This window comes from Maniola hyperantus, chromosome 15 (assembly GCF_902806685.2).
Source record: "Maniola hyperantus chromosome 15, iAphHyp1.2, whole genome shotgun sequence".
NCBI lineage: Eukaryota > Metazoa > Arthropoda > Insecta > Lepidoptera > Nymphalidae > Maniola > Maniola hyperantus.
In genome coordinates, this window is record NC_048550.1 from 7,783,560 (window position 1) to 7,808,954 (window position 25,395).

At 36.0% G+C, this 25,395-nt stretch overlaps 2 protein-coding genes across 6 annotated transcripts; one reads left to right on the forward strand and one right to left on the reverse strand.

Annotated features, from left to right (window-relative positions):
- The first annotated feature begins 57 nt into the window (after positions 1 to 57).
- On the forward strand, positions 58 to 24,959 carry LOC117989130 (spindle assembly abnormal protein 6 homolog). Of its 4 annotated transcripts, none has more exons than XM_069503397.1 (12): positions 58 to 142; positions 9,673 to 9,836; positions 9,965 to 10,121; positions 17,559 to 17,744; positions 17,937 to 18,094; positions 19,137 to 19,296; positions 19,617 to 19,685; positions 20,249 to 20,392; positions 21,363 to 21,570; positions 22,681 to 22,867; positions 23,439 to 23,542; positions 24,664 to 24,959. In XM_069503397.1, coding segments are annotated over exons 2-12 (1,521 nt in total). In that variant the 5' UTR covers positions 58 to 142; positions 9,673 to 9,834; the 3' UTR covers positions 24,810 to 24,959. The 4 variants fall into 4 exon arrangements, with proteins under 4 accessions (XP_069359498.1, XP_034832326.1, XP_069359497.1 ...); XM_034976435.2 differs by lacking the exon at positions 58 to 142 and adding an exon at positions 9,335 to 9,592; XM_069503395.1 differs by lacking the exon at positions 58 to 142 and adding an exon at positions 9,470 to 9,592 and having other exon boundaries at positions 9,645 to 9,836.
- On the reverse strand, positions 4,746 to 9,783 carry Lap1 (leucine rich repeat containing protein 7 lap1). 2 transcript variants are annotated; one of them, XM_034976430.2, is made up of 2 exons: positions 9,649 to 9,783; positions 4,746 to 9,123 (listed from the first exon to the last, which is right to left on the reverse strand). In XM_034976430.2, exon 2 carries the CDS (start codon positions 8,176 to 8,178, stop codon positions 5,440 to 5,442), a length of 2,739 nt encoding a protein of 912 aa, XP_034832321.1. In that variant the 5' UTR covers positions 8,179 to 9,123; positions 9,649 to 9,783; the 3' UTR covers positions 4,746 to 5,439. The 2 variants fall into 2 exon arrangements, with proteins under 2 accessions (XP_034832321.1, XP_069359483.1); XM_069503382.1 differs by having other exon boundaries at positions 4,746 to 9,189; positions 9,649 to 9,755.
- Positions 24,960 to 25,395: the final 436 nt, after the last annotated feature.

Here is a 25,395-nt window from a genome sequence, read left to right on the forward strand (position 1 = left end):
TTTTGTAGGTAGTGAAAAAGTGTGTTGTGGTTAGTTCTTTAACATTTTTTCATTTAATATTTGAAATAGGTCGAGAGGAAAATCCCGGAATAGGTCGAGCAGCACTTCTATAATCGGCGTTAGATTTTAAGAAGCTCCAAGCGTAAGTGGTTATTTCATATTTGATTTTGTTCTAAGCTTGACTTGATTCCAAACAATGAATGAAAATGTAAAACGAAAAATGAATTTGACACACTAGATTTATATTTAGACACCTATATTTTTGTTCTTTGCATATTATTAAAAAAAATGACTCATTAAAATAGACCTATCTTCAAATCGTAACATACCTACACGTGATTTAATAGACTACACAATACAGAATACGAAATACTTGAAGATGATTCCTCACTTTGTGATAATATCTTGTGACTACAGTGTATCGTACCAATGTACTTTCGTGCTATTAATAAATACATAAATGACACCTAGTTATCCTATAATACGCTAGTTTTATATATAATCATAAATACTGAAAGATCTAATTCATTATGTACGAGTAACTACGATGTGCAATGCGCCCGATCCGAACCTAAAAAAGCAGGTTTCAGGAGAACTCACGGGATTAATCTTACATTCGGAAGTTTGCTTTTAGCTAATACAATTCCATTTATAAATTTAAAAAAATATGTTTGGGTTCGTTCGTTCGTTACCTTTGCGTTCCCACAAAATTTCAACTTATTAATCGGATGACGATTATGTTGAAATTTTGTACAAAGTTTGTTGATACTTGCGTGAATATTTCTAACATAGTACCATCAAATTGCAATTAATGGCGAGCAAGTCGCATTGCAACGCATGCTGGGTATCAGCTCGTGTTGATTTAACAACCACCTCAAGCCACCCTAGGTGTATAATCAGAAACGTAAGTCCGTCTATCCGACATGGACTAAAATATACAAATTCACCGTCTGGGGTGGACAGACGGACACATGTTTCAGAGTGTACGTACACTCTAGGGTGGCTGTTTTAGTGGGAATAAACGGAATAAGCCGATTAGTCGAATAACATTGACTTTCAACTTAACTATACTTAGTTATGACGCGGACGTTCTAAATTATTAATGCGCGCTCCATTCCTAATTTTCACAATAATATAAATAATGTTAAGGGCACTTTGGTTGGTGAAAATTAGAACCGCATACATAGAAATTCAGAATCAACGCATTGCGCAAATGTACTATCCACAAAGTGAAATAAAAGGTGTCCAGCGGGAATTTTTCAACTTTAAATTATTGTAACTCCTGTGTTATCGGGGCTAGCGGGGCGTGGGAGGTAGCTATTGTTGCGTGGACTTTACGGATTAGTCAGTAAAATTGAGTCATTGGTCGGTGCGCATTGCGCGTTTGCGGTAGAACAGTATTTGAAGTGAAGTGAATCGTTGATTCGAGCACGTCGTGTATTCAGTTCCCACTTTCACATTCGGTGATTAAGCGATGGTCCAAGCACGCAGCTGCTTATCTGGTCTTGGGTGCGGTCCCGGAGGAGGCCTATTAACCACTGTTCTTTCTTGACGGAATCTCTTCACCCACGACCAGATAAGCTGCGTGCTTGGACCATCGCTTAATCGCCGAATGTGAAAGTGGGAACAGAATACACGACGTTCTCGAACCAACGATTCACCACACTTCAAATACTGTTCTACCGCAAACGCGCGATGCGCACCCGACCAATGACTCATCTTTACTAACTAATCCGCAAAGTCCACGCAACAAATGCTACCTCCCACGCCCCGCTAGCCCCGCTAACACAGGAGTCACAATAATTTAAAGTTGAAAAATTCCCGCTGGACACCATTTATGATAAAAACGTGAACTACCCGACATATTTATTTTTGTGTTGTTAAGAAAAGTAAAAATAAATTTATTTATTATTAATATTTTGCATTAATACTAAATAAATTTATTTCAAATTACCATTACTTACAACAGCTACAAATTATACTAAAAAATAAAAGTAATACAATCACTAATACGATAAAATCAATAATATTATTACGCCATTATTTATTCATGCTAATTAAATTCCCCATTGGGATCAATATTTAAAACATCTAGAATTATTTATTATTACCTATAATATATTATATTATAATATAATAATATTATAATAAGTACATCTGAATTTCGACCCTCATTTAGCCGTTTATAAATGCATAATAAATTACAATAAAAAATAAATAGTTTATAGCATTCTGCATTTAATTCTAAAGAAATTATATATTTTGCCTGCCCGCTTTACCGATTTTGACAAAATTGGTAGAGATAGTTTGCATATATCTAATAAACTATATTTTTTCCCATCAGATTTTTTAAAAACCTAGCCCTTCAGACGAAGTCGCAGGCATCATCTAGTCATTGTATATTTCTAGAAATATAATATTTTCAAGGCAATAATTTAACTACTACTCATAGTAGGCATAAATAAATTAAAAAGAATTGTGATGTACTAAAAATAATATAAAAACATATATAAGTATCGAATACATACAAAGTAGGAACTAAGAGCAGAGCAGAGCAAATATATTACACTAGCGGCACGCTATGATGGCCGGTTTGACACATTACAATAGTGATGTGGAATGTCAATTTATTCTCGAACAAAAAACAATTAAGTTTTGTTTTTGTACCTGATTAAATAGGTTTAATAAAACAAAAATGTATATGTTTATTTAATTTATTTGAACGAACTGAATATTTGAACGAAAATGAATATACATACTTTATATGCACACAAGAAACATATGAATACAAAAGATACCGAAAAAGGTGCCACAAAAGGCCATAATTAATCAGATTCGTCCATACTACTATTTTCACTGTCGTCACTGCTATCATCACATACATTAATAATTATATGTTCGTTTTCTATAATATTATCTATTTTCACATCTCTTTCATAATCTTCCCTTATTAATTTAACAGTTCTATTCACAACCTTTTCCCAGTCTCCTTTAGTCACATGTTCACAAGCTTCTTCTAATAATTTTAGCATTTTTTTTGTGGTAAATGGGGGTTCTGTATTGTGTCTTGCAGCATATCCCTTAATTTGAGCCCACACCAACTCAATCGCATTATACTCACAATGGTAAGGCGGTAACCGTATAACTCTGTGCCCATGTTCTAATGCTATTTCGTCAATGACGTATCGGATCTTGGTTGGTTTGTTTTCTTTTAAAAGACGTACTAATTCCGCTTTTAACATATTCATGTTTGCATCTACGCCATTTTTACGAAGCCATGCGACGATATCAGCTTTCTTTTGGGATTGGGCAGGTGGCTTGTCAATTTGCATCGAGTGGTATGGGGCGTTGTCCATAATTATAATAGATGGTTCAGGGAGGCTACACAACATTGAGGTAAACCATTCAGTAAACTTTTCTCCATTCATGTCTTCATGATAGTCTCCAGTGGTTTTTGACGCAAAAGCCATGAGAGAACCTTCGACAAACCCGTTGATGGTTCCGGCGTGACAAATTATAAGTCGCGATCCTTTTCCTACAGGAACTTTGGAAGTAGATGCTGCTGTGTCATCGTTCCAAGAACGGCCTACAGTATGGTTAGCATTAAGCCATGTTTCATCCAAGAACACAACATTTTGCCAATTTTTGATTTCTTTCACTTGCCGTAAAAAAGTATACCTTGCCATCGCTATATCAAATCTTTCCATCAATATTTTGCGTTTGTTACATTTTTTGTATCGAAATCCAATGGTCTTCAAAATCTTCGTTAAAGAACTTTCCCCACCGAAGAATAATCCAGCTTCCTTCAGTGAATGCACCAACTTTTTTCTTGTTGGATACTCCTTCTGTAAATAGTAGCCGTAAACATGTCTTCGGATAGCATCGGCATCAAAGCTATCGATGCCTACGACTGGTTTTGCTCGTTTTCTCTTTTTTGGTGTGTGAAGTTTATTTTCTTCTGTGCCAGTCTCGCCATATTTTTTTTTAGTTATCCGTCTAACAGTTCGTTGTCCAATATTAAGCGCATCAGCTACGCGTTCAACCACTGACGTTATAGGTAAAATTGGCCCTCCATTTTGAGCTTCACGATCGAAATAGTTACGAAGGCGTATTAGGAACTCACGTGTCTGACTATTTAGAACAGTTCTCTGCGTACGTTCGGTCATATCGACGAAATCCACAACAAAGGGCTTGAACAGAGTCCAAATTAACGAGCAAGGGTCAACAGTAATGCAGTATCAATATTTGAAATCCAAAGCCAGGTCAAAACTATATCACAATCGCATTGCACTGACAGTTTATACTTTTCGAAGCAACGTCAATTCGAAACTGCTTTGTTTTGCATTGAGCATTGACGCGAGTTTGCCGGAGGTAGTAGTTGTGCTAGCCAGCGATCCTATGTGACGATCGTATTAGATTCCATTTTTAAAAATTTATTGATATTTTTTTGCGATTTCAGAGGTTTGTCCACATAGTGAAAATTGTTCATATTCACAAGTACATTCACCCCTTAAATGGTGCAAACTGATTTTTCTACACTTGTATACATTTAAGAAATCAATTTAATAAATAAATTTTGAGTCCTAAACCTAAAACTACATTCGATAAAATTTATGAATCTCTGCACATCACTATCGTCAATAAAGTAATACAATTATTTCCTTCAAAGTCGTTATCAATTAATACGGAACTTCATGAGCGGACAAACGTCAAACCGGCCATCATAGCGTGCCGCTAGTTTAGGTATCTAGTTTTACTGCTGCTTGAAATATTTTTGATCCATATAGGAACTTCAGCACCTAAACCAAGCATAAAAAGGAAAGTAATAATAGAGAGCAATCATTAAGCATAATTATTTCAATATAACGAATCTATAATAATATAAGACTTGTAAGAACAATCTTAGAATTATTTATATCATCACACTCAAGAAAGAGAATAAAAAAATATGTTACTTTTCAATACATAGACGTCTCTGTTTTACTCTTATAATTTATTTAATAACTGTCCAGAAAAATCAAAATTTGTGAATATGTGTACTGTGATACACACACGACTAATATTAAATCATTGATTAAAAATATATTATTTCCAATAAGACATTGACAATTTGATATTTCTGGACATTTATTAACAATACCTAAATGAAACAACATAGTTGTTACATAATTGTACTTCAAAGTACCTACAAGATTTTCTATTGCCTCCCATAAAATTTATTTAATGCTTTCGTTTTGCTGAAACTTCTTTCAATAGCCCCTCGGAAAACATTCCAGTGATCCACTTTAGCACCTTAAAAATTATCTTAAGTTCAACAGTATGATATCACATTTAAATTGCACATCCAGAAAACAGTTGCCAACAGGACAAATTTATGTTCGTAAAAAAAGTTAATAATATTAAACAGTTTATAAAACTTATCTATTGTCCAAATGACCATTATCCTCCAGTACCATTAAAATATTGAGCATGTTTTGTATATGGAGCTGCAATATGATAAGGAGGAGGCTGTCCCCTCCTATACATTGTCTCTGACAGACCACTAGGACTATGCCGATGACTTACCACACTTGGAGCATTAGATGAGGCTGGTATAGCATCATATATATCATACATATTTTGACTAGGAATAGAAGGTATATGAGTAAAGCTGCCGTCGTCTGATACCAGAGGTGTGTTTGTCATGCGATATGGGTTTGTTGCATTAGTGTGGCCTGTTGGTGAGTATAGTTCTGGTGATTGTGAAGGAACATAAGTTGGGCTTGCAGTGGACATTTCATAAAGGTTACAATTAGGGGATGATGTTTGATGCATTGCAGGTGCGTAATGATGAGCATCCATATTAGCAGGAGCATACATATTATTATAATTACATAAATTTGGCATAGTGGTGGAACTAACTATTTGGCTTACTGTGTTCACTCTTGGACTTGGCATATCTCGGGCAGCATGAGGGTGATAGTTAAAAACATCATATTTCCTTTGTGCATAAATTTTTTCTGTACCACAAGGATAACTTTCAGTACCATATGCATCACCATGATATTTTGCATCTGAATGGCATGTCATTTCTTTTCTAGGATAAGCAGGCTCAAAAGAAGGTAAGTTGTCAACTCTGCACCTTACAGAATAAGGATTTTCATTCAATTGAGGTGATAGTATAGTTTCTTCAGTAGGATGTCTTTCTTGAGAACTGGCACTTAATCTCTGTATCTGGTAACCATCCTCAGTGCAATTATGATAACTGTGATCATTTGCTGCAGGATAATTTTTAGTCTCTATTGTGCGTCCTCTATAATTATTGGATGGCACAGAGTTGTTGGATCTAGTATCTTGTCTTGGTGAATATCTATCATTCTGCTTAACTATATAATGTGATGGTGCTAATCCACATGAGTCCATATTTTCACTTTTGTACACTTCAGTGCCAGTATTATTGTCAACATAGAGAGCATGATCCACACTCTTGTAGGTTTTGTCTTGTTCATAGTTAAGATCTAAAGGCTTGTCATATGCATTTTCTATAGGTAGATTATCATAAACTGATGTTGTCATAGAATCTTGCTGGACCCCCTCAGAGTTGTCATTGCAAGTATTGCCACTATCAACTTTGTTATCTGATGCAAATCTTTGTTGCAGAGTAGGAGTTATTTTGGCTGCTTTTATGTGAACTGCATTTTGCATAGGGGGAGATACATCCTGTGTACCCTCTTTGTGGATGTTTCTTGCATGTTTTGCCATAGCTCTCAATTCTTTTGGATATGGAGTAGGTGCTCTGCGTAATTGCCCTGGCTTTTCTATAGTCTTTATGGCAGGTTTCATATCAACAAAACTAATATGACGAGGTGCACTTGGTGCTTCTGTATTCTCTGGCTTCACATTATCTGATTTAACCTCAATGGGAGTCAAAGGCACTTGGGGAAAGAGAAAACAAGTAAGGACTTGCTCATAAGTATTAGGATCTACTTCAGAATGCATAGGCACTAAAGGTTTGCTTTGATTTTCAGAGAGCCAGAGGGCAACTAAATTATCACAATTTAATAAGGACTGGGGTAGACAACTCAATGAATTTCTTACTAGGTTTAAAACTCTTAGAGAAGTCAAATGTCCAATTTCTGGTGGAACTTTTGTCAACTTGTTTGCACGGAGTGATAGGACCGATAGGTTTGAACAACTGCCAATTTCTGGTGGGATCACTCTTAGCATATTTTCATCAACATTAAGATATTTTAGATTTCTCAACAGACCAATCGAAGATGGTATTTTATCTATGTAGTTACACATTAGCATTAATTCTTCCAGGTTTTTTAACTGACCTATACTATCTGGTATAGAATACAGCCTGTTATTATCCAACTTTAGAGCTGTCAAATTGCTCAGTTGTCCAATGCTTTCGGGGAGCTGTGTCAAACTATTTATTGACAAGGTGAGATCTTCCAATCGAGTACAATAACCAATTTCTGGGGCTAGCTCTTCAATCAAATTATTACTAGCTTCTAAATGAATGAGGTTTTCTAGAGGCTTTATTATTGCAGGAATACATGTAAAACTATTACTGTCAATCCACAATTCTTTTAGCTTCAAAAATCTTCCAATGACTTCAGGAAATTGTTGAAATTCATTTTGTCCTATATCTAACCTTAAGAGCTCAGTGGAACGTGACAGAGATTTAGGTAGAATCATCAAATAGTTATCTCTTAATTCAAGAATATGTAAATTAGCTAAACGGCCAAAATTTCCAGGTAGATACTCCAGGTATGTGTCATTAAGATATAAATCTTGTAGAGCGATGAGGTTAGTGATTGTTTCAGGTAATTTTTCTAATGGATTCACGCTAAGATCTAAGAACATTAAATTCTTTAGTGCTTTCATGTTATCTGGTATGGATGCTAGAGTGTTTCTACTAATGTTTAAATGCTGCAGATTTACCAATGATGATATGGCTGTGGGGATCGCCTGAAGCTCGTTGTCACTAAGATCTAAGTATTTCAAGCCATGACACATGAAGAGCTGCCGCGGCAGCTCTGTTATGCGATTACTCTGGCATAACAGGGTTTCAAGGGTTCTCTCGTACACGAACACTTCCGTTGGCACATCCGTTAGTGAATGGTGAGAATAATCTAGCTCTACTATGTCTTCCACACCAGGTCTTACACAGCATAGAAAATCGAATGGCATTTTGGAGCTTCAACACTTCCAGCCGACGACAAAGTACAAACACTGAACAGCTACGTGAAACACACACATCAGGCATCCTTTATTGTTTTTGAGCTTATCATCATTGTAGTTGCTTAGTGTCTTATAGACTTTATTTCATATATTACGTATAAGGTCACAAATAAAATAATTCTTTTAAAATAACAATTAATACTAAGGAATGAATCATACTCATAACTGATTCACGTTTGACATTACCTATAATGTGAAAACTGAAATGACAGCTGTGAATTGACGTCACAAATTCATTCTACTGTCTATGGACTCTATGGCCACTAAAAATTATAAAAAAACACTAATTTTTAAGATAATGGCGTTCTTCGTTTAATACAGATCAATGGTTTATTTTATTCATTAAACAAAATAAATAAAAATATTAGTTATCACAATAAAAATACTAACAGTTTAGGCACAGATATGTCCGGATTTGCAACTAGCGTGGCCCCCTCAGTCCCTCTCGCTCAAGCAGATTTTCTTACTTGTGAAATGTCATTTCTCCTATACTTCACGTTGTTTGCCAACTACTCACGTACAAATACATTTTGGCAAACAAAAAAAAGTGGCCACGGTGATAAGGACAAAACATAATCATTTTGTCACTTTCTAATAAAGCGCCGTATTCACCATCCATCCCGGCTGTACTTCAGCTCAAGGCCGCGGTGCTGGATGTAGCATACACACCATCGTGCACGCATCAAGCAAAAGAGTATTTAAACGAGAGAGAGAGAGGGCACTCACGTTACGAAACTACCTCTAAATGGTAAAATCCATGGTGATACATCCTCATCCTGATCCTGTACAGCAAGTCTATTCACCATCAAGCATGCATGACGCAGGATGACTCTGCTGTACGTCCGCGCTATTCACTGTCCATCTGCACGACGCGGGCGGTGGTGGGGGCGCTCGCTGGATGCAAAATTCATCCAGCACATACAGCAAACAATTAATAATAATTATAGCTGTACAGCAAGCCTATTCACAATAAGAGATTAAATGCATTTAACTATCTCGCTCTAACAGTAAGAGTAACAAATGGGCTACTTCTACAGGTGTTTATTCTGGGGTTATTGATGTTGTCAAATGTCAACTGTCAATTTGATTTTGAAAAGATTATGTTTCAAAATCGACAAACAAAATCAATTTGTGATCAAATCAATTTTTCCGGTCGGTGAAATAAACATTGATTTGGTACCTACATGTTTGGAACCATTGAAAAAATGTGTAACTTTTTCTAATAAAAACAAAATAAAGTGAAGAAATGGTTTATAAGACATTTCACAAAGGAAAATACTTCATAACTTTTAAGAGAGGATTTGAAGAATCTAAAAAGGATTTAACTTTAACAGTGGATAAACTGTTTGAAAATGATAGTTTGGTTCGTTAAAAGTATATATTTTAATTTATTATTTGAAGTTTAAACAAATTAGTTACCTATTTTCAAATGGAAATTTACAGAGGATCACTTTAGCGGACGATGAAGACCCAACATTTTTATGCAGGATCAATTTGACGCGATGTGACTACGAAGATCTGAAAAAGCAACAAGGACTTCTTATAGACTTCGATAGTTTTCCTTCACAAGTTGTGAGGCTGTTGCAGCAATGTGCTTCGAATAATATGTAAGATACAAACAGCTTATTTGTATTTATGCAGTACTATGTTCCTATTATGCTGCATACAGTATTAGCCTGTACAGATGTAGTGGACTTATGTTTTACTTGTAATATTCTTTCAATTTTTTTTGCAGGTTTCTGATTGTACACCAAATCAGTCCAATCCAGTACAATTTTGAAGTAGTGGAACACAATGAGTTTAGACGTCTCATCCATTTATCTTTGAAGACTGGGCCTGCTTGCGATAGTGATGTGAAACAGCACATGTCAGAAACTATTGGAGAATTGAAGGTATATATTCATAATAACCATGATATCCTAATGCCTTTCTTCTTTGATTTATTAAAAGCTTGATGGGGTAAATTTTCATGGTAATACCATAGGTTAAAAAAAAACAATTTCTTTATATTCTGCCTCAACAGAAAGAATGCAAAAATAAAATATTACTACAGCTAAATATTATACTCAATACTGTCACTAATCTAAGATGTTCTCCACTTTGGAAATTTAATACTTTATTGGACAATTTGGATGCTTTTGTTAAAAATATTCTCACTAGTATTCTAAATTGTCCAATAAGTAATCAAGCATGGTCCCAGGCTTCTCTTCCAATCAGGTATGGACGTCTGGGAATTCGCAAAATTTCTAGTGTTTCGCTGCCAGCATTTCTTTCCTCTGTTTACAGTACACACACTCTCTATGGCAAGATTATATCCAATTCTTTGGGTTCCATAGAGGTGTCTGGCTTAACAGAGGCAAGAAATGAATGGTCCATGCATAGTCCCAGCCAAGTGCCGGTTTCTCTTTCTTCCCAGAGACAGTGGGACGAAATTATTTGCAAAACGACATTTGACACTTTACTAGCAAATGCAAATTCTAAAAAAGACCTTTGTCTTTGACAGCTGTCTCTGCAAAAGAGTCCGGCTACTGGCTACATGCTCTTCCCTCTGCCAACCTGGGCACTATGTTAGACCATACGACACTTTCTGTTCTTATTGGTCTTAGGCTTGGCGCCACAATAAACCAGCCTCACCGTTGCCACTGCGGTGACTGCGTTGACGCCTTCGGCCACCATGGGCTCTCCTGTTCGAGAAGCGCTGGACGCTTCTCCCGCCATAGTACCTTTAACGACATCATCCGGAGGTTCCTTGCCACCGCCCATGTGCCAGCTGTACTAGAACCTATTGGTTTGGCACGTAGCGATGGCAAGAGACCTGATGGTATGACGCTCGTACCGTGGAAGATGGGTAGGTCGCTTGTTTGGGATGCAACTTGTGTAGACACTTTAGCTGCATCCCACATTCAGGCGACCTCCTCTATGGCGGGTGCAGCGGCCAACAGCGCCGAACAGGCCAAGAGGCGCAAATATGAAAACCTCGATGGGAGCTTCGTATTCGTGCCTTTTGGTGTGGAGAGCTTGGGGCCGTGGGGCCCGGGGGCTCGAGCTCTTTTTGAAGAAATTGCGAAAAGAGTTATGGAGTCAACCGGGGACCCGAGAGCTGGCAGCTACCTTGGTCAAAGAATTAGTTTGGCCATCCAAAAGGGTAATGCTGCCAGCATCTTGGGTACAATGCCTCGCTGCGGTGGTCTCGATGAGGTTTTAGATTTAATTTAATTTATTTTAGTTTTAATTAAAGTTGTTGTTTTTTAGATTTAAGTTTATTAATAGTTTATTTAATAAATATTAAATTAGGTCGAATTATAAAAAAATATATATACTGTCACTAAAATTCAAATCATGTACATACAAAAACACAAAATCATGTAGCATCAATGTTTTGTAATTTACAGTCTTGGGTATTAAGACATTTATTATTCCATAAAGAAATTTCCACTTACATGGAACTTACAGGCTATTAAAAAGTGGGTTACAAAATTTCATCTTTAAGCGCACAGTGAATACATATTAGGTACCTAATTAAAATAGGTTAAGTAGGTAATCATAGATTATATACATTTCTAATTTCTAGTAGGTACATGTTAAGTATGATATTATTTTATAATAATTAGTATAATAATTATACTAGTAGGTAGTTTTAAAATTTTAAAGCACCATCATAACAAATATATACCGACGCATCGCGGGTCGATCGACGAACGACGCGAGCCACGGCTGATTCACTGCAAAGATTACATAGATTCATACACAACTAGTTACTAGATGTGACAACAAAAAAAAAATGTTTCTACATGATAAGTTAACAATTAATTTCATAAGATAACTATTTATGTTTAAGTTTTACTGCTAAAATGGGCCTAAAGTAGTTTTTTAAAAATGTTTACACTTTTGCAAGCTTTAATATTTTTAGGAAGTTTATTATACAATTGAGCACTTTCAAAAGTAATATTTCGTTTACCATAATTAGTCCTTGGTGGGCGTAAGATTATATTGTTGGCACTTCTTAATCGTTGTAATTGAGGATATTTATTTTTAATTGTGAAGGTTATATTTGAATGTATTTCTTTTGATAGTAGCTTTCGGATTAAGATACAAGTGTAATATTTGTAAGTATTAGTTGGGCCTTTCTCTACTAACAGGAAAATCATTGTCCTAGCATTTTTTTTACTTTGGCTATATTAATGCATAGTTTTATTTATTAAAACACACAATATATAACCTGTTATTTAAGGAGCCAAGCTTAATCAATATTTAGAATCATTATCATTTAATAAATTCGGTCTAAAAGCCATTAAAAACAGTCCTCTGTTATGTCCTAATTCCAGATCGAGTATGATTCGGTTCGGTTTTTATTAGTTGTGTTTAAAAATGTAAAATCTTATAACTCTATAAACATAAAGAATATTGAATGCATGTGAACAAAAAACAATTATAATTTTAGATAATTTTTTAGTACTAAAAACTAGTGTTCGAATTTTGTCCATACATTTTTGAACAGTCCTCTGAACAATTTGAATATATCGCGCCACAAAAATATTAAACACTATTGTGGTTACATTTCCCTTGAAACCGAACGTTAACAGTGTGAAGTTTGCTCGGTCGCCATGCTAAACAAGTCGCCGCCATTTTGCGCAGTGACAACTCCGCGTCTGTGTGGGGGCCACGTTTCTGTAGTGTCGAGTGAACATTCCTCTGGTAAGTCTATTTTACGGTGTTTTATGTGTTGTAATTATATTTATTTAACAAAATAATTGCTCAGTGTGATAATTTATAGCTGTTTCTGTGTTATGAAGTAATATTTAAACTGATACGTGGTATGACATTTTTTACGTAAAAATAACAGTCCTCTGTGCAACAGTCTTCTGGAAATTTATAACACAGAGGACTGTTCAATGTGACAGAGGACTGTTTTATTTGACGTCCGTGTTTATTATTAATATTCTTTATAGTCTGCGCTAACCTACTGCTTGTCGATAGCCTCTTTCTTTCTTACCAATATTGTCACGCTAATTCAGGTCTTTTGTTTTCTATTATTATGGATTTTGGAATATAAAATAATAGTAATTAGTAACGTAAAGTTAACGTAACATACGTGTTTTTAAACCTGTACGTTTTTTTTTAAATATTGAAAGTATGTTTTATTGTTTTAGTATTGCCGCAATGCCACCAAAGAAGAAACCTAAAACCAAAGAAGAAATAAAAGAGCAGAAACGAATTGCAGAAAGATTAAGATATCAACGGCTAAAAAATGACCCTGTAAAAAGAGAGCAATTGAAGGAAAAAGAACGACGAAACTACCAGAGAAAGAAGGACAAAGGTACAAGAAAGCCAGTTAAAGATATGAGTCGACGTGAACACAAAGCTGTGACTAAAGAATGGAGAAAGCACTGTGCTACCTATCGCGCAAAAAAAAAAAAGCTTTGAAAGAAATTACAAACAATTTTGTACGACAAAATACCCCCGAATCCGAGGGTTCACCTCCTCAAAGTTCTGTCTCTCCATCAATACTAACTATGACCATTCCACGAAGTGATGCAAGTAATGCGAGAAAGCGTAATGCTAGAAAGAAACGTGACAAAATTATAAAGGATAAAGACAAAAAGATCGAGTATTACAAAAAAAAATCAGAGAAGTATAGGAAGAGATTAGAACGTTTGGAAAAAGCTAAGACAAAGGAAAATGTAGACACACCTAACACTAAACTTACCAAAATGTGTGATTCGCCAGAAACTCGCAGAGAACTAGTCAAAAAGGCGCTATTCGGTGAAGTGTTGAATGCACAGCTGAAAGAAAACTACGCTAATTTAAAAACCTGCAAAGAAAAACAAATATTCGGAAAAGTCGTGTCCGGTCAACTAATACACAAGTACAAGTTATGGCGAAGCAAAGATAGTGCTATATCTTATAAAACAATTCAGAAGTCAGCGCGTCAATCAGTTTCAGTACCCAAGCTTCGGACTCGTAAAGACAAAATTTCATCTGATTGCATAAATACTGTACAAACCTTCTATGAAAATGATGACAACAGCAGACTTGGCGCAGGAAAACGAGAATGCCTGACCAGAAAAGGGGTTAAAAAACAGAAAAGATATCTATCGGATAGCATCGCAAATTTATACAAGAAGTTTCAAGCTGAACATTTTAAAATAAGCTACACAACGTTTTGTCGTCTACGTCCTTTCTGGGTCATAACACCAAATGTAAACGAACGTGACACGTGCCTCTGCATAAAGCACGCGAACATCGATCTGAAACTGACAGCATTGCACAGGCGAAGAATTTTGACTTACAATAGTCACACTGCACTGCTTGAAAAAACATGTTGTAATCGCTATGACGAGCTATGTTTGTCACGAACCTGCCAACGCTGTATCGACAAGAATCCTGACTACAGGGAGTTTGATGACAGCAAGCCTATTGAATTTAAAAAATGGATATCCGAGAAACAAACTTACAACGACCCCAAGACCAAGAATGCTCGAACAGTTACCAAATACCTAAAGAAAACGTTCACGGTTCGCCCTCGAGAACTAATAGAAGAGCTGCACGAGGATTTGCAAGCCTATTATCAACACGAGAGAAACATTACCCATCAATACAATGCTATCAAGAAATACAAACAAAACCTTACTGGCGAAGACGCTATCATACATATGGATTTTTCAGAAAATTATTGTTCCAAATACGGTCAAGAAATACAAGCATTTCATTTTGGAGGGTCGAGACTTCAGCTAAGTCTTCATACTGTGGTGGTGTATACCAAAAACTCTATCAAGTCTTATTGTACCGTTTCCAAAAATCTCACACATTCACCAGCTGCTATATGGGCACATTTGCGGCCAATCTTTAAAACTCTCACACCTAACATAAAGAGCATCCACTTCGTCAGCGATGGACCCGTAACTCAATACAGAAACAAAACGATGTTTTACATCCTGGCATCAAGGCTTCAACAAGAGGTTTTTAATGTGAAGAAGTTTACGTGGAACTATTCTGAGAGTGGCCATGGCAAAGGGGCCCCTGATGGCATTGGAGCAACCTGCAAGAGGACCGCTGATGCCGTCGTCGCTACAGGAGGTGATATTGATAGCTTGGAATCATTTGTAGAGGCTATTCAACGAAGATGTTCCGCAATTACCTTGTTCACAATCAACGATAAAGCCATCCAAGAATTGACAGACGACCTTCAAAATGAAACAGTTAATTTAAAAAGCTTTAGTGGCACTCTAAAAATACATCAAGTAAAGGCTGAAATATTAAGAAGTCCTCTGGAATCAGCTCCAATTGCCGCTAAACTCATAATGAAAAGTTTAAGTTGCCCTTGTGAAGACGAGTGCCAGCATTTCAATTTAGGAGTGTTACAGTACAAAAACAAGACAAAACTTAACGTAGATGATATTTACACAGACTCTGCAAGTGAAAACATGGACTACTCACAGGATTCCACAATGGAGACCGACGACGACGCTGCACTGGCTGGACCTAGTTCAATCAACCAACAGAATTACACCATCGGTGATTACGTCTTGGTTAAATTTCTAGTAAGAAACACTGAATATTGTTATGCTGCAGTAATCAATAAGATAGACATGGAAGAAGGCGAACTAACAGTAACCTTCTTAAAAATTTGTGATGACAAAGGACACACATTCAGAGTCGATGAAAATGATGTTTCTGATGTGTCCTTTGACCAAGTATTAAAGAAGTTGCCAAACCCAGACATTGCCCTAAAAGGGAAACGAATATTTTATTATTTTAATATACCTGTACCTGTTTTTGAGAAATAAGTCTGCATTGATAAGTAAACAAGGCTGATTCTTAGTACCTAAGCTTAATTTTGATTATAATTATTTTAATTCGTTACTTAGAGAGCTAAACTCGGAATTTGTTCCTGATAATTAGAAGTATTTAATTTCTGTATGTGATACAGTATTCAATAAAGAAGAGAATTTATTTGATTACATTTAATAATTAATATTGTGTTTTTCTTCATATTAACATTGACATAAACTGTTCTCTGGGGTGGAAAAAACAGTCCTCTGGGTGGCGAAACAGTCCTCTGCCGCATTTTTTACAAAATTGCCTATAATTCGAAAAATAAGGAAAAATTACAATGGTTTCTTGTTTATATGTATTTATATTATAACTATCTATCGACTTAACATATTATTTTTTTAATTTTCTAGAAAAATAGGGTTGGGACAACTGTCAATAGACAAGTTTCCAGTTAGTAGAGAAAGGCCCAGTTATATTCATTAATTTAGTTTCTTTATATATTTTCTCTGTTGATGTTGAGAAATCATAATTAAATAAAACTTTAATCAATTTATTTTGTGCCGTTTGTAGTACTTTAAGATTAGTAATAGCGGCTGAACCCCAGACTTGGATTAGATAATCTAAGTGTGGTTTTATAAAGGAGTTATAGATTAAATAACGAACTTTATGGGGTAAGCAGTGTACAATACCACAAAGGGCTCCAGTTAGAGATATTAATTTTGTTTTAATATTTACTAGTGTCAGCATCAAGAAAGTCAAAAAATCCTATTCACACATTAATAAAAAAGTCCCCCTTTTATAAGAGTAAATTGAGCATATATTCTCAAATATAACTGCTATTAAAAAGTTTTTGATGTGAATCTATATATATATGTATATATGTAATCGTGTGTGACAGATCGAGATGGCAATCGGGGTATGAGGCCGAAGACGCTCTGAACACCTGCGCTCGCCCTCACTGGGTTAGTGCAGGGGCTGTGTGGGTGTGCAGGGTGTTCTTTCCTCGACTGCCATCTCAACCTGTGGCGTACTATACCGTTACTTTTAATCATTATGATTTACTAATTTGTCTGATAAAAAGTCCTGTTTCATGCTTCATTTTCCAGAGGTAGAATGTGTTCTATTACTGTCTCCAGATGTACAGTACGCGGCAGAAAGTAATCTACCTCAGCCTTTAGTATGACATTTTGGCTTTGTAGAGTGTTATCTCTGTCACTCATACCTAAATGAAGTTTTGTTAGCCACAATGACAGAGACAATGCTACAAATCTGCTATCTCCTTCTAAAGGTTGATGTACCTTATTGTCTGCTGCATACTGTATAAGCATTATACCTTTCCATAAGTCAAAGAAATAACAGAATTTTGGATTTATTATAGTATGGAATTATTTATGCCTAGTCTATTAAATAAGTATAATATATTACAATGCATAGAATGACATAATATTCATAAACGTTTTGATTGTGCTGCTATCCTGTGCCTCTTGTAGGGTACTAAATGAAAAGATTCCATGTTAGTGTTTATATATTTACTTTAGAATTTATTTTAATAGAAGGTGTTGGCAGCTCTAAAAAGTCAGGCATCAAGCAATGAAATGTTGTGGCATGATAAGCGCTTGAAGATGGAGGCAAAGATTCACGACTTGACACTCACTGTGTCCAAAATGGAAGAAGATAAACTGAGGCATGAGAAGGAGTATCAAGATGCCCTAAAAGTGGAAAAGGATCGTTTAGCACAGGTAAATATTGTACTAGTCTGTTCTCGTGACTTTTCCCGCATGGATTCGTGTTTTTTGAAGGTCCTGTTAGAATTTTAGATCCTGTTAGGACTAACTAGATATTTATTACTTATTTGATTGTAAAGTTGTACATGTAATATTTATTATTCTTTATAGCTAGCTAGCTATATTGTACTCGAAATGTGTTCACAGGAAAAACTACAATTACAAAAAAGTGCAGAGATAAACTCCAACAACCTGCTTGCAGTGTCTCAGGAAAATTTGAGCAAAAAAGACAAAGAGATAGAAGAACTGATGCATAATAACAAGCAGCTACGAGATAACATCACACAGCTGGAATACCAGATTAGGTAATCCATACTTTCCATACTAATATTATAAAGTTAAAATTATGACATTGCATAAGCAATATATTTTTGAAAATTTATTGTACGTCCATAAAAATTAAAAAAAAAGTGACTGTCATAATGTAAATACTAGAAATAAAAATAAGCTTGTAACACTCACCTCTAGGCTAAGTTAGCTATTCATTTGTTCGTAATTCTATACGTTTTTATAATAAACTTCCAGAAAACATATTGGAGATGTCTCTCAACAAGTTCAAAGTTTTCATAAAACGTAAACTTATTGAAAAATCCTATTACAATGTAAAGGATTATTTAAATGATAAGAAACCTTGGGAATAAGTTACTTAACAGACTTGGGCGCGTTTGGAACCCGTAGCTTTAGTTTTAAGTTCGCGTAATAATTATCACCACTATAATATCTTACAAATCCAACAACCGACTATCAAAAAATAGTAGCTTATAACCTATTTTGAAAAAAATATTTGAATTTGAATTTAAAGGTGAAAGTGTGTCTGTCTGTATGCTAGCTTTTCACGGCCCATCCGTTTAACCGATTTCAATGTTTGGTACAGAGATAGCTTTCGCATTTGTAATATTCTATAAGTCCCGCAAATTGCTATTACGCTGGAACCATGTCTCATTAAAATCGAAATGACGTCATTATGACGTCAGCCGACATAAAAATATACCATCAGCTCGAAACTTCCGTCTATTGCTGACGTCACTAAAATGGCCACGAGCATTAGCAATTTGCGGGACTTATAGTATGGATTTTTTTTTAATTAATTAGGTATAGTATGCGACAGGTCGAGATGGCAATCGGGGTATGAGGCGGGGGACGCCCCGCACACTCGAACGTCGCCCGGGCTAGCGCGGGGGGTGTGCAGGGCGTACCCACCCCGATTGCCATCTCTACCTGTCGCGTATACGCTATACTTTTTATCTTCGGTAAGGTTAAATAGTCTTTTATGAATTTATATTTATTAAGCTTTACTTTTTCTAGTGTGTACCTATTAGAAATATATATTTAATTGACAATTTTTAGTGATAAAGCACAAAGAACAAATTTATTAGAAAAGGAAGTACAAAAGACTCATATTGAAGTGGCGACTTTGAAAGCTAAAAATGCAGCATTAGAAAGAGATATTTCAGAGAAGGAAAAGCATATTAATCAGCTTAATTCAAAATGTGCATATTTGGAAAAGGTATGAACTTATTTAACTTCTTCATCATCATAGTGCGTATTAGAAACGAGGAAGCAAATCGCTTCGTACGAGTCCGTGGAATTTCGAATACACAGACCTTAGGGATGCATCGGGGTTCGCTAGTAAAAAGGCGAGAGGGGGGACTACGTCGAACAGATCCTTAGCATGTCTAGAATCTGAAATTTCTCATGCATGTATGACGTGATCTCCATAAAGCAAAAAAAGGGTTTTAAAAATTCCATCCATCAAAGCTAGGGAGGGTCAGAAAAATATAGTTTTCTTTTATATTACTTATTAATTTTCATTTTATGTAATTTTAGGCAGTGAAAGACAGTTCAGACAATATAAAAGAGCTGAATGATAACATACAGACCCTCAAGATGGAAAAGGTTTGTTCTATTTTTTTTATTATTACGTCTTTGCACGTTACGGCGATAGAATGCACACCTAGCAGTACATAGCACACTTGCATCTTAACTGATTGTGACTTGGAGTGGGGCGCGTCGATGTAGATTGAACTATCTATACCCAACTAAAGGACGATGAGCAAAGTATGAAATCAAGACCAACAGAAATGCGTCAGGTGTTAGGAGACTCGATGGTAAAATGAACTATTAAAACGAAATTTTTTTTTAGGCGTTGGTCGATTTTGGGGTAGGTAAATAAAAACTTCAAGGTAGCTTCATCAACATGCCATGTTTATTAGCTTTTAAAACTTGTCCCTATTAAGACTCAAATTTGAATCGTTAAGTTTGAGCCTGATTTTAAAGAATCAACTTTCAATGAATAATTGTTTTTCTTGCATTCTTTCTTTCTATTTCAATTATGTCTAGGATGCTTTCCGTAAGCGCAGTACTTTCTAACAGTTCCTATTTTTTCATAGTTTTAAGTTTTCTTTATACAAGTTAGAACTGTAACAAATGTTGTATTAATATATAATTTTGAATTTTAGACAAGCCTCGAAAGGCGTTTGACTCTAAGTGAATCCTTGGCCAATAAGAACAGTGAAGCTGCCCACTCCACGACCGAGCAACTGCTGAAAGCTAACCAAATTATATCTAAGCAAAGCAACGAGCTCATAGAAATGAAGGAAAAGGTATTCTTAAATTTTTACACGACTTCGTCCGCGCAGATTTATATTTTTAAAATCCCTTGTGAACTCTTTAAGTTTCCGGGATAAAAGTAGTCTATGCCCATCTCCAGAATACAAATTAATCTCTTTACCAAGTAAATGATGTACACAATGTTGTCCATGTGAATTCACAATTTTTTTTAATCCCATGGGAACTCTTTGACTTTCTGAGACCAAAAGTAGCCTGTGTCCTTCCCCGGAATGCAAGCTATCTCTTTACGAAACGTCGAAATCGGTCAAACGGTTGGGCCATGAAAAGCTAGCAGATACATACATACAGACACTAAAATATGTATTTACTATTACTATACTAGTAGTATAGTAATAGTAAATTAATGTTTTAATTAATGATTAATCAAGTCATACATCTACAAGCTTTGGACGAGACGCCAACAGCTGGACGTTTAGCTGTCATCAACTGGACGCTTAGCTGACGTCAACTGGATGTTAGCTAACGTCAACTGTACGTTTGACTGACGCCAACTGGACGGTTAGCTGACGCCAACTCTACATGTAGCTGACGCCAACTGGACGTTTAGCTAACGCCATCTGTATGAAAGCATTCACAGTGCGGAGTTGTTCGTATCTGTACTATTTCTTCTTTTTAGGGTTCCGTACCTCAATCCTTATAGGATCACTTTGTTGTCTGTCTGTCAAGAAACCTACAGGGTAGTTCCCGTTGACCTAGAGTCATGAAATTTGGCAGGAAGGTGGGTCTATAACTGGCATTAGGGGGAAAATCTGAAAACCGTGAATTTGTGGTTACATCACACAAAAAATATTAAATTGTGGTCATAAACTAATACATTTTCAATTTTCGAAGTAAGATAACTATATGAAGTGGGGTATCATATGACGGTTGAATTACGGAACCCTCGTTGCGCGAGCCTGAATCGCACTTGGCCGGTTTTTTAATACCGACAATTTCTTCTAGTTGCTGTGCAGAACCGCTATAGCTTTAGAGCAGGAAAAAGTTATAGACCGCAACTCGAAAGAGATAGAAGATCTAAAATCAGCAATAAATACAACGAAAGATTGTATGGAGAAACTTAGGTGCGAGCTTGAGACGCTAAAGGAAAAGTATGAAAGCAATGAACAGGCGCTCAGAGATCGTGATGAAACTATTAAGAACAACCATATGGGTGGGTAATGGGTATATACTCGTACTTAGTTATTTTTTGTCAGACTGTTAAAGCTGAAGATTGAAAACGAAAGCCTTAGCGTATCGTCAATTTTAGTAGTACATACAAAAGAAGATTGATGAGGCATCACCTTAGACCGCACCATGAACTACTTCACTATATTGGGTATATTGTTCAAAAAAAGATTTTTTATATATTTTTGTGCTGATTCATTATTAAAAAGTCGTTTATACGACGCATTCCGAATACTCATGGGATTGCCGAGGTATTGCAGTGCTTCTACTATGTTTGCCGAAGCGGGGGTGGCCCGACTTCTATTGTATTGTTAGAACTCGCGTAGCACCCTTTTGGGAAAGACTTCGGAGCTCTAACAATGCAATACTCAAGGTCGTTTGTGAAGGGATGCCCAGCCCTATTTTTAGTTATTGGCTATCTGTACACCATGATAAGAACAGAAAGTAATACCTGTGACCTGTGACATCTGAAATGAGTTTTTTAACCATTTCAGTTAGTTGTAAGATATCGTGTAATGTAAATTTTATTTTATTGTAATTTTTAAATGTGTAAGTATATGGGGTTTTTTATGCCTGAAAAAAAAAACTATTATTATTATTATTGACTACAAGATGATGCCTGCGACTTTGTCAGCGATTTAGGTTTTTCTAATCTCTGGTTTTGCGTTATAAAAAAGTATCCTACGTCCTCCAAGGTCCAAGCTCTCTCTGTACCAAAAAGTTCTCGATTCATTTGATTGAGCCGTGAAATGGTTAAAGACAGACAACTTTCGCATTTGTTATATTTCTAGATGATGCCCGTGACTTCGTCAGTGTCGGATTGGGTTTTTTAAATCCTGTGGGAACTCTGCTTTTCTGGAATAAAAAGTATATGTCTGTCTTCGGGATCCATGTTATCTCTGTAGCATGTCCTTCCCCAGGATGTAAGCTAACTCTGTACCAAATTTCATTAAAATCGGTTGAACTGTTGGGCAGTGAAAAGCTAGCAGACAGACACTTTCGCATTTACATATAGTATGGATTAGTATTAGTATGGATGTGTTGGATCAGCAAATAACACTAATAATTCTATTTTATATCTTACTATTTTGTATAGTAATCCAGTGGCTTCGTAAGAAAATGGATGAAAATGAAGCCACCAAAGATTATTATATCCAAACCAAATGCAAAACGGCTCTTCAGTCGGCGACCAGCTCCACGCCTTACCTCTTGGGGAAAAATGTCCAGAACGACTCGTCACAAGACACCGACGAAACTATCAACTTCTATGCTACTTCTAAACTGTACGTAATATTCTTTTTTTTATTTCGTGACTAGCTGATGCTCGCTACTTAGTCCGTCTGGATTTCGGTTTCCAAAAATCCTGTTGGTACTCTTTGATCTTCCGGGATAATAAATAGCTTATGTCTCTCTCCAAGTCTTCAATTATATCCGTCAAAAATCACATTGACTGTTGCTCCTTCGCGGCGTGATTGAAGGACAAATCACCAAACAAACACACTTTTGCATTATAATATGGGTAGTGATTATTTTTTGACTGTTTTATTTTGTATCTTGTTATGATTTAAATTTTAAAGTATATAAATGGCCAACTTGTGACTAGAGACTGTCACCAAAGCTCGGTCGGGAAGACATCATTACAGTAGCAGGAAAGAAATATTGTTCATCATCCTTTAGAATCAGATTTCGAGAGATGCTTTGTAGAGCGTTCTTTTGTCGGTCTCAGCGATAGAGACAACACTCTACGTAACCGCTATCTCTTTCTAAAGGTCAATCTACAATATTTCCTGCCAGACACTACAAAAAACGAGCCGAATTGAGAACTTTCTCCACATTATTCTTTTTGACCTCCAGATCAAGTATAGAGGAAAGCCCGCAACTTTCGGTCCCGAGTAAAACTGGTTTGGATCCGAAGTACCTCCAACCAGCGCTTGACGATAACCAAGCGTGCAGAAAAGGTAAATTCCATTAGGATCCAATAGGATATTATTCATCCATTTTCACGTCATATTAATGAACTTTGCATGGGTGTACAGTGTACCTACACTGTACAGTACCACCACTTTTAGAAGTTACGCCAATGAACCTGCACAAAAATCTTATTTTTGAATGGCGTGAAAATATCTCAGCGAATCCATCCGCTATCTACCGGACTAACATGGAGTTTTTTTTTCTCGCGCACCGAGGGTAATACAGTCGTATTTTTCGTCATTTTGCATGATAAATCAAAAACTATTAGGCATAAAAATAATTAAATAAATAAATACTCTTTTATTTGAGACCATAGCGCACAGTTTACAGATACAAAACAACAACACCAAACAAACGTACAGAAAAAAAAACATGAAGACGAAAATGTCACAAATACTAACTAATATGTATGGCTTTCCACGTATTTCAACCCAGAAAACCTGTTTTAAAATTGAGGTAAAGGACGATACCCCACTTGGTTATAGTATCTTACTTTGAAAGTTGAAAACACCAATATTTGTCATGAACACATTTTTTTGTGATGTAATCACAAATTCACGGTTTTCGGATTTTTTCCTTTACTTGTGGTATAAGACCTATCTACCTGTCAAATTTCATGATTCTAGGTCAATGGGAAGTACCCTATAGTTTTCTTAACAGTCACGACGAACAGACAGACAGACGGACAGATGGACAGACAGACATACGCATAACGTCCTATAAGGGTTCCTTTTTCCTTTTGAGGTACGGGTCCCTAAAAAAAGAAAAAGCCATGTCAAAGAATCGAAATCGCCTATGATTGGCTGACACTCGCTCACTATTGGATACAATGGATCCTGCAACGTTTTTTCAATAAGAACGAGGCACGTTGCTCGCGGACTGCGCAACTTATATCGGTATCGGTCGGCAGTTATATCAACTGCAGTTTTGCAGCCGTCTTGCAGTCCATATTTATATGCTTCCATCTTTGTTATGACGTCAAACGTTCTTTGATTTCTGCAGGATTTTCTATCATTGGGAAAAAATATTGCCTGCAACTTATCTCGTGATTTGTTTTCAAATATTCTAATATTCAAGGCCTAATTTAAATATTTTGTTCTTGTTACAGAAGTGTTAAGATCTTCGTCAGCAAATACCCAAAGCAAGGGAAAAGAGAACAAGGTGGCTGATTTGCCGAAAGTCGACTACAGAGAGAAGAAGTCTTCCAGACCATCGACGTATCGGGCCACGCCAGTATCTGCTTACTTTCCGTGAATTTCTTTACTAGGCAAATGATTAGGGGAAGGCAGTGGAATGATGATATATATACAACGTTTTCATTGTTTGTATATTGTAGTTTTTATTGTAGGTATATTTAGACTAACCATTTATATGAAAATAGTGTAAATAAATTTTTTGAATTTTCTTAAAGTATTTTTAATGTTAAATCTAGAATCTTTTGTAAGTGGATGCAGTACCGTTAGCTATCACTTACAGTTTTGGCGTAAGATGACGGTACCTAACGTAGCAGTGCTGGTTGCAGAGTGCCGCATCAATATAGAAAATGCAGTGCTGTTACGCGATAGCAGCGGCATAGATAAGGCTCTTCGCAGAAATAAATCATTACATTCGTAAAAATAATACATAGAATTAGGTTAAATGTGGTCCAGATTTCCAAAACGAAATCTAAGCACCCCGACCGTACGTAGTCTGTTTTGTCCTACGTTTAAATGAATATAACTGGTCATAACTCATATTAAGTCATAACCCGTCTGATTTGACTTTGCAATATAAAATATTCCTGAAGACGAAGAGTTCCATTAATAAAGTTACTCCAAAGTGAGTAACATTGTTAAAGAAC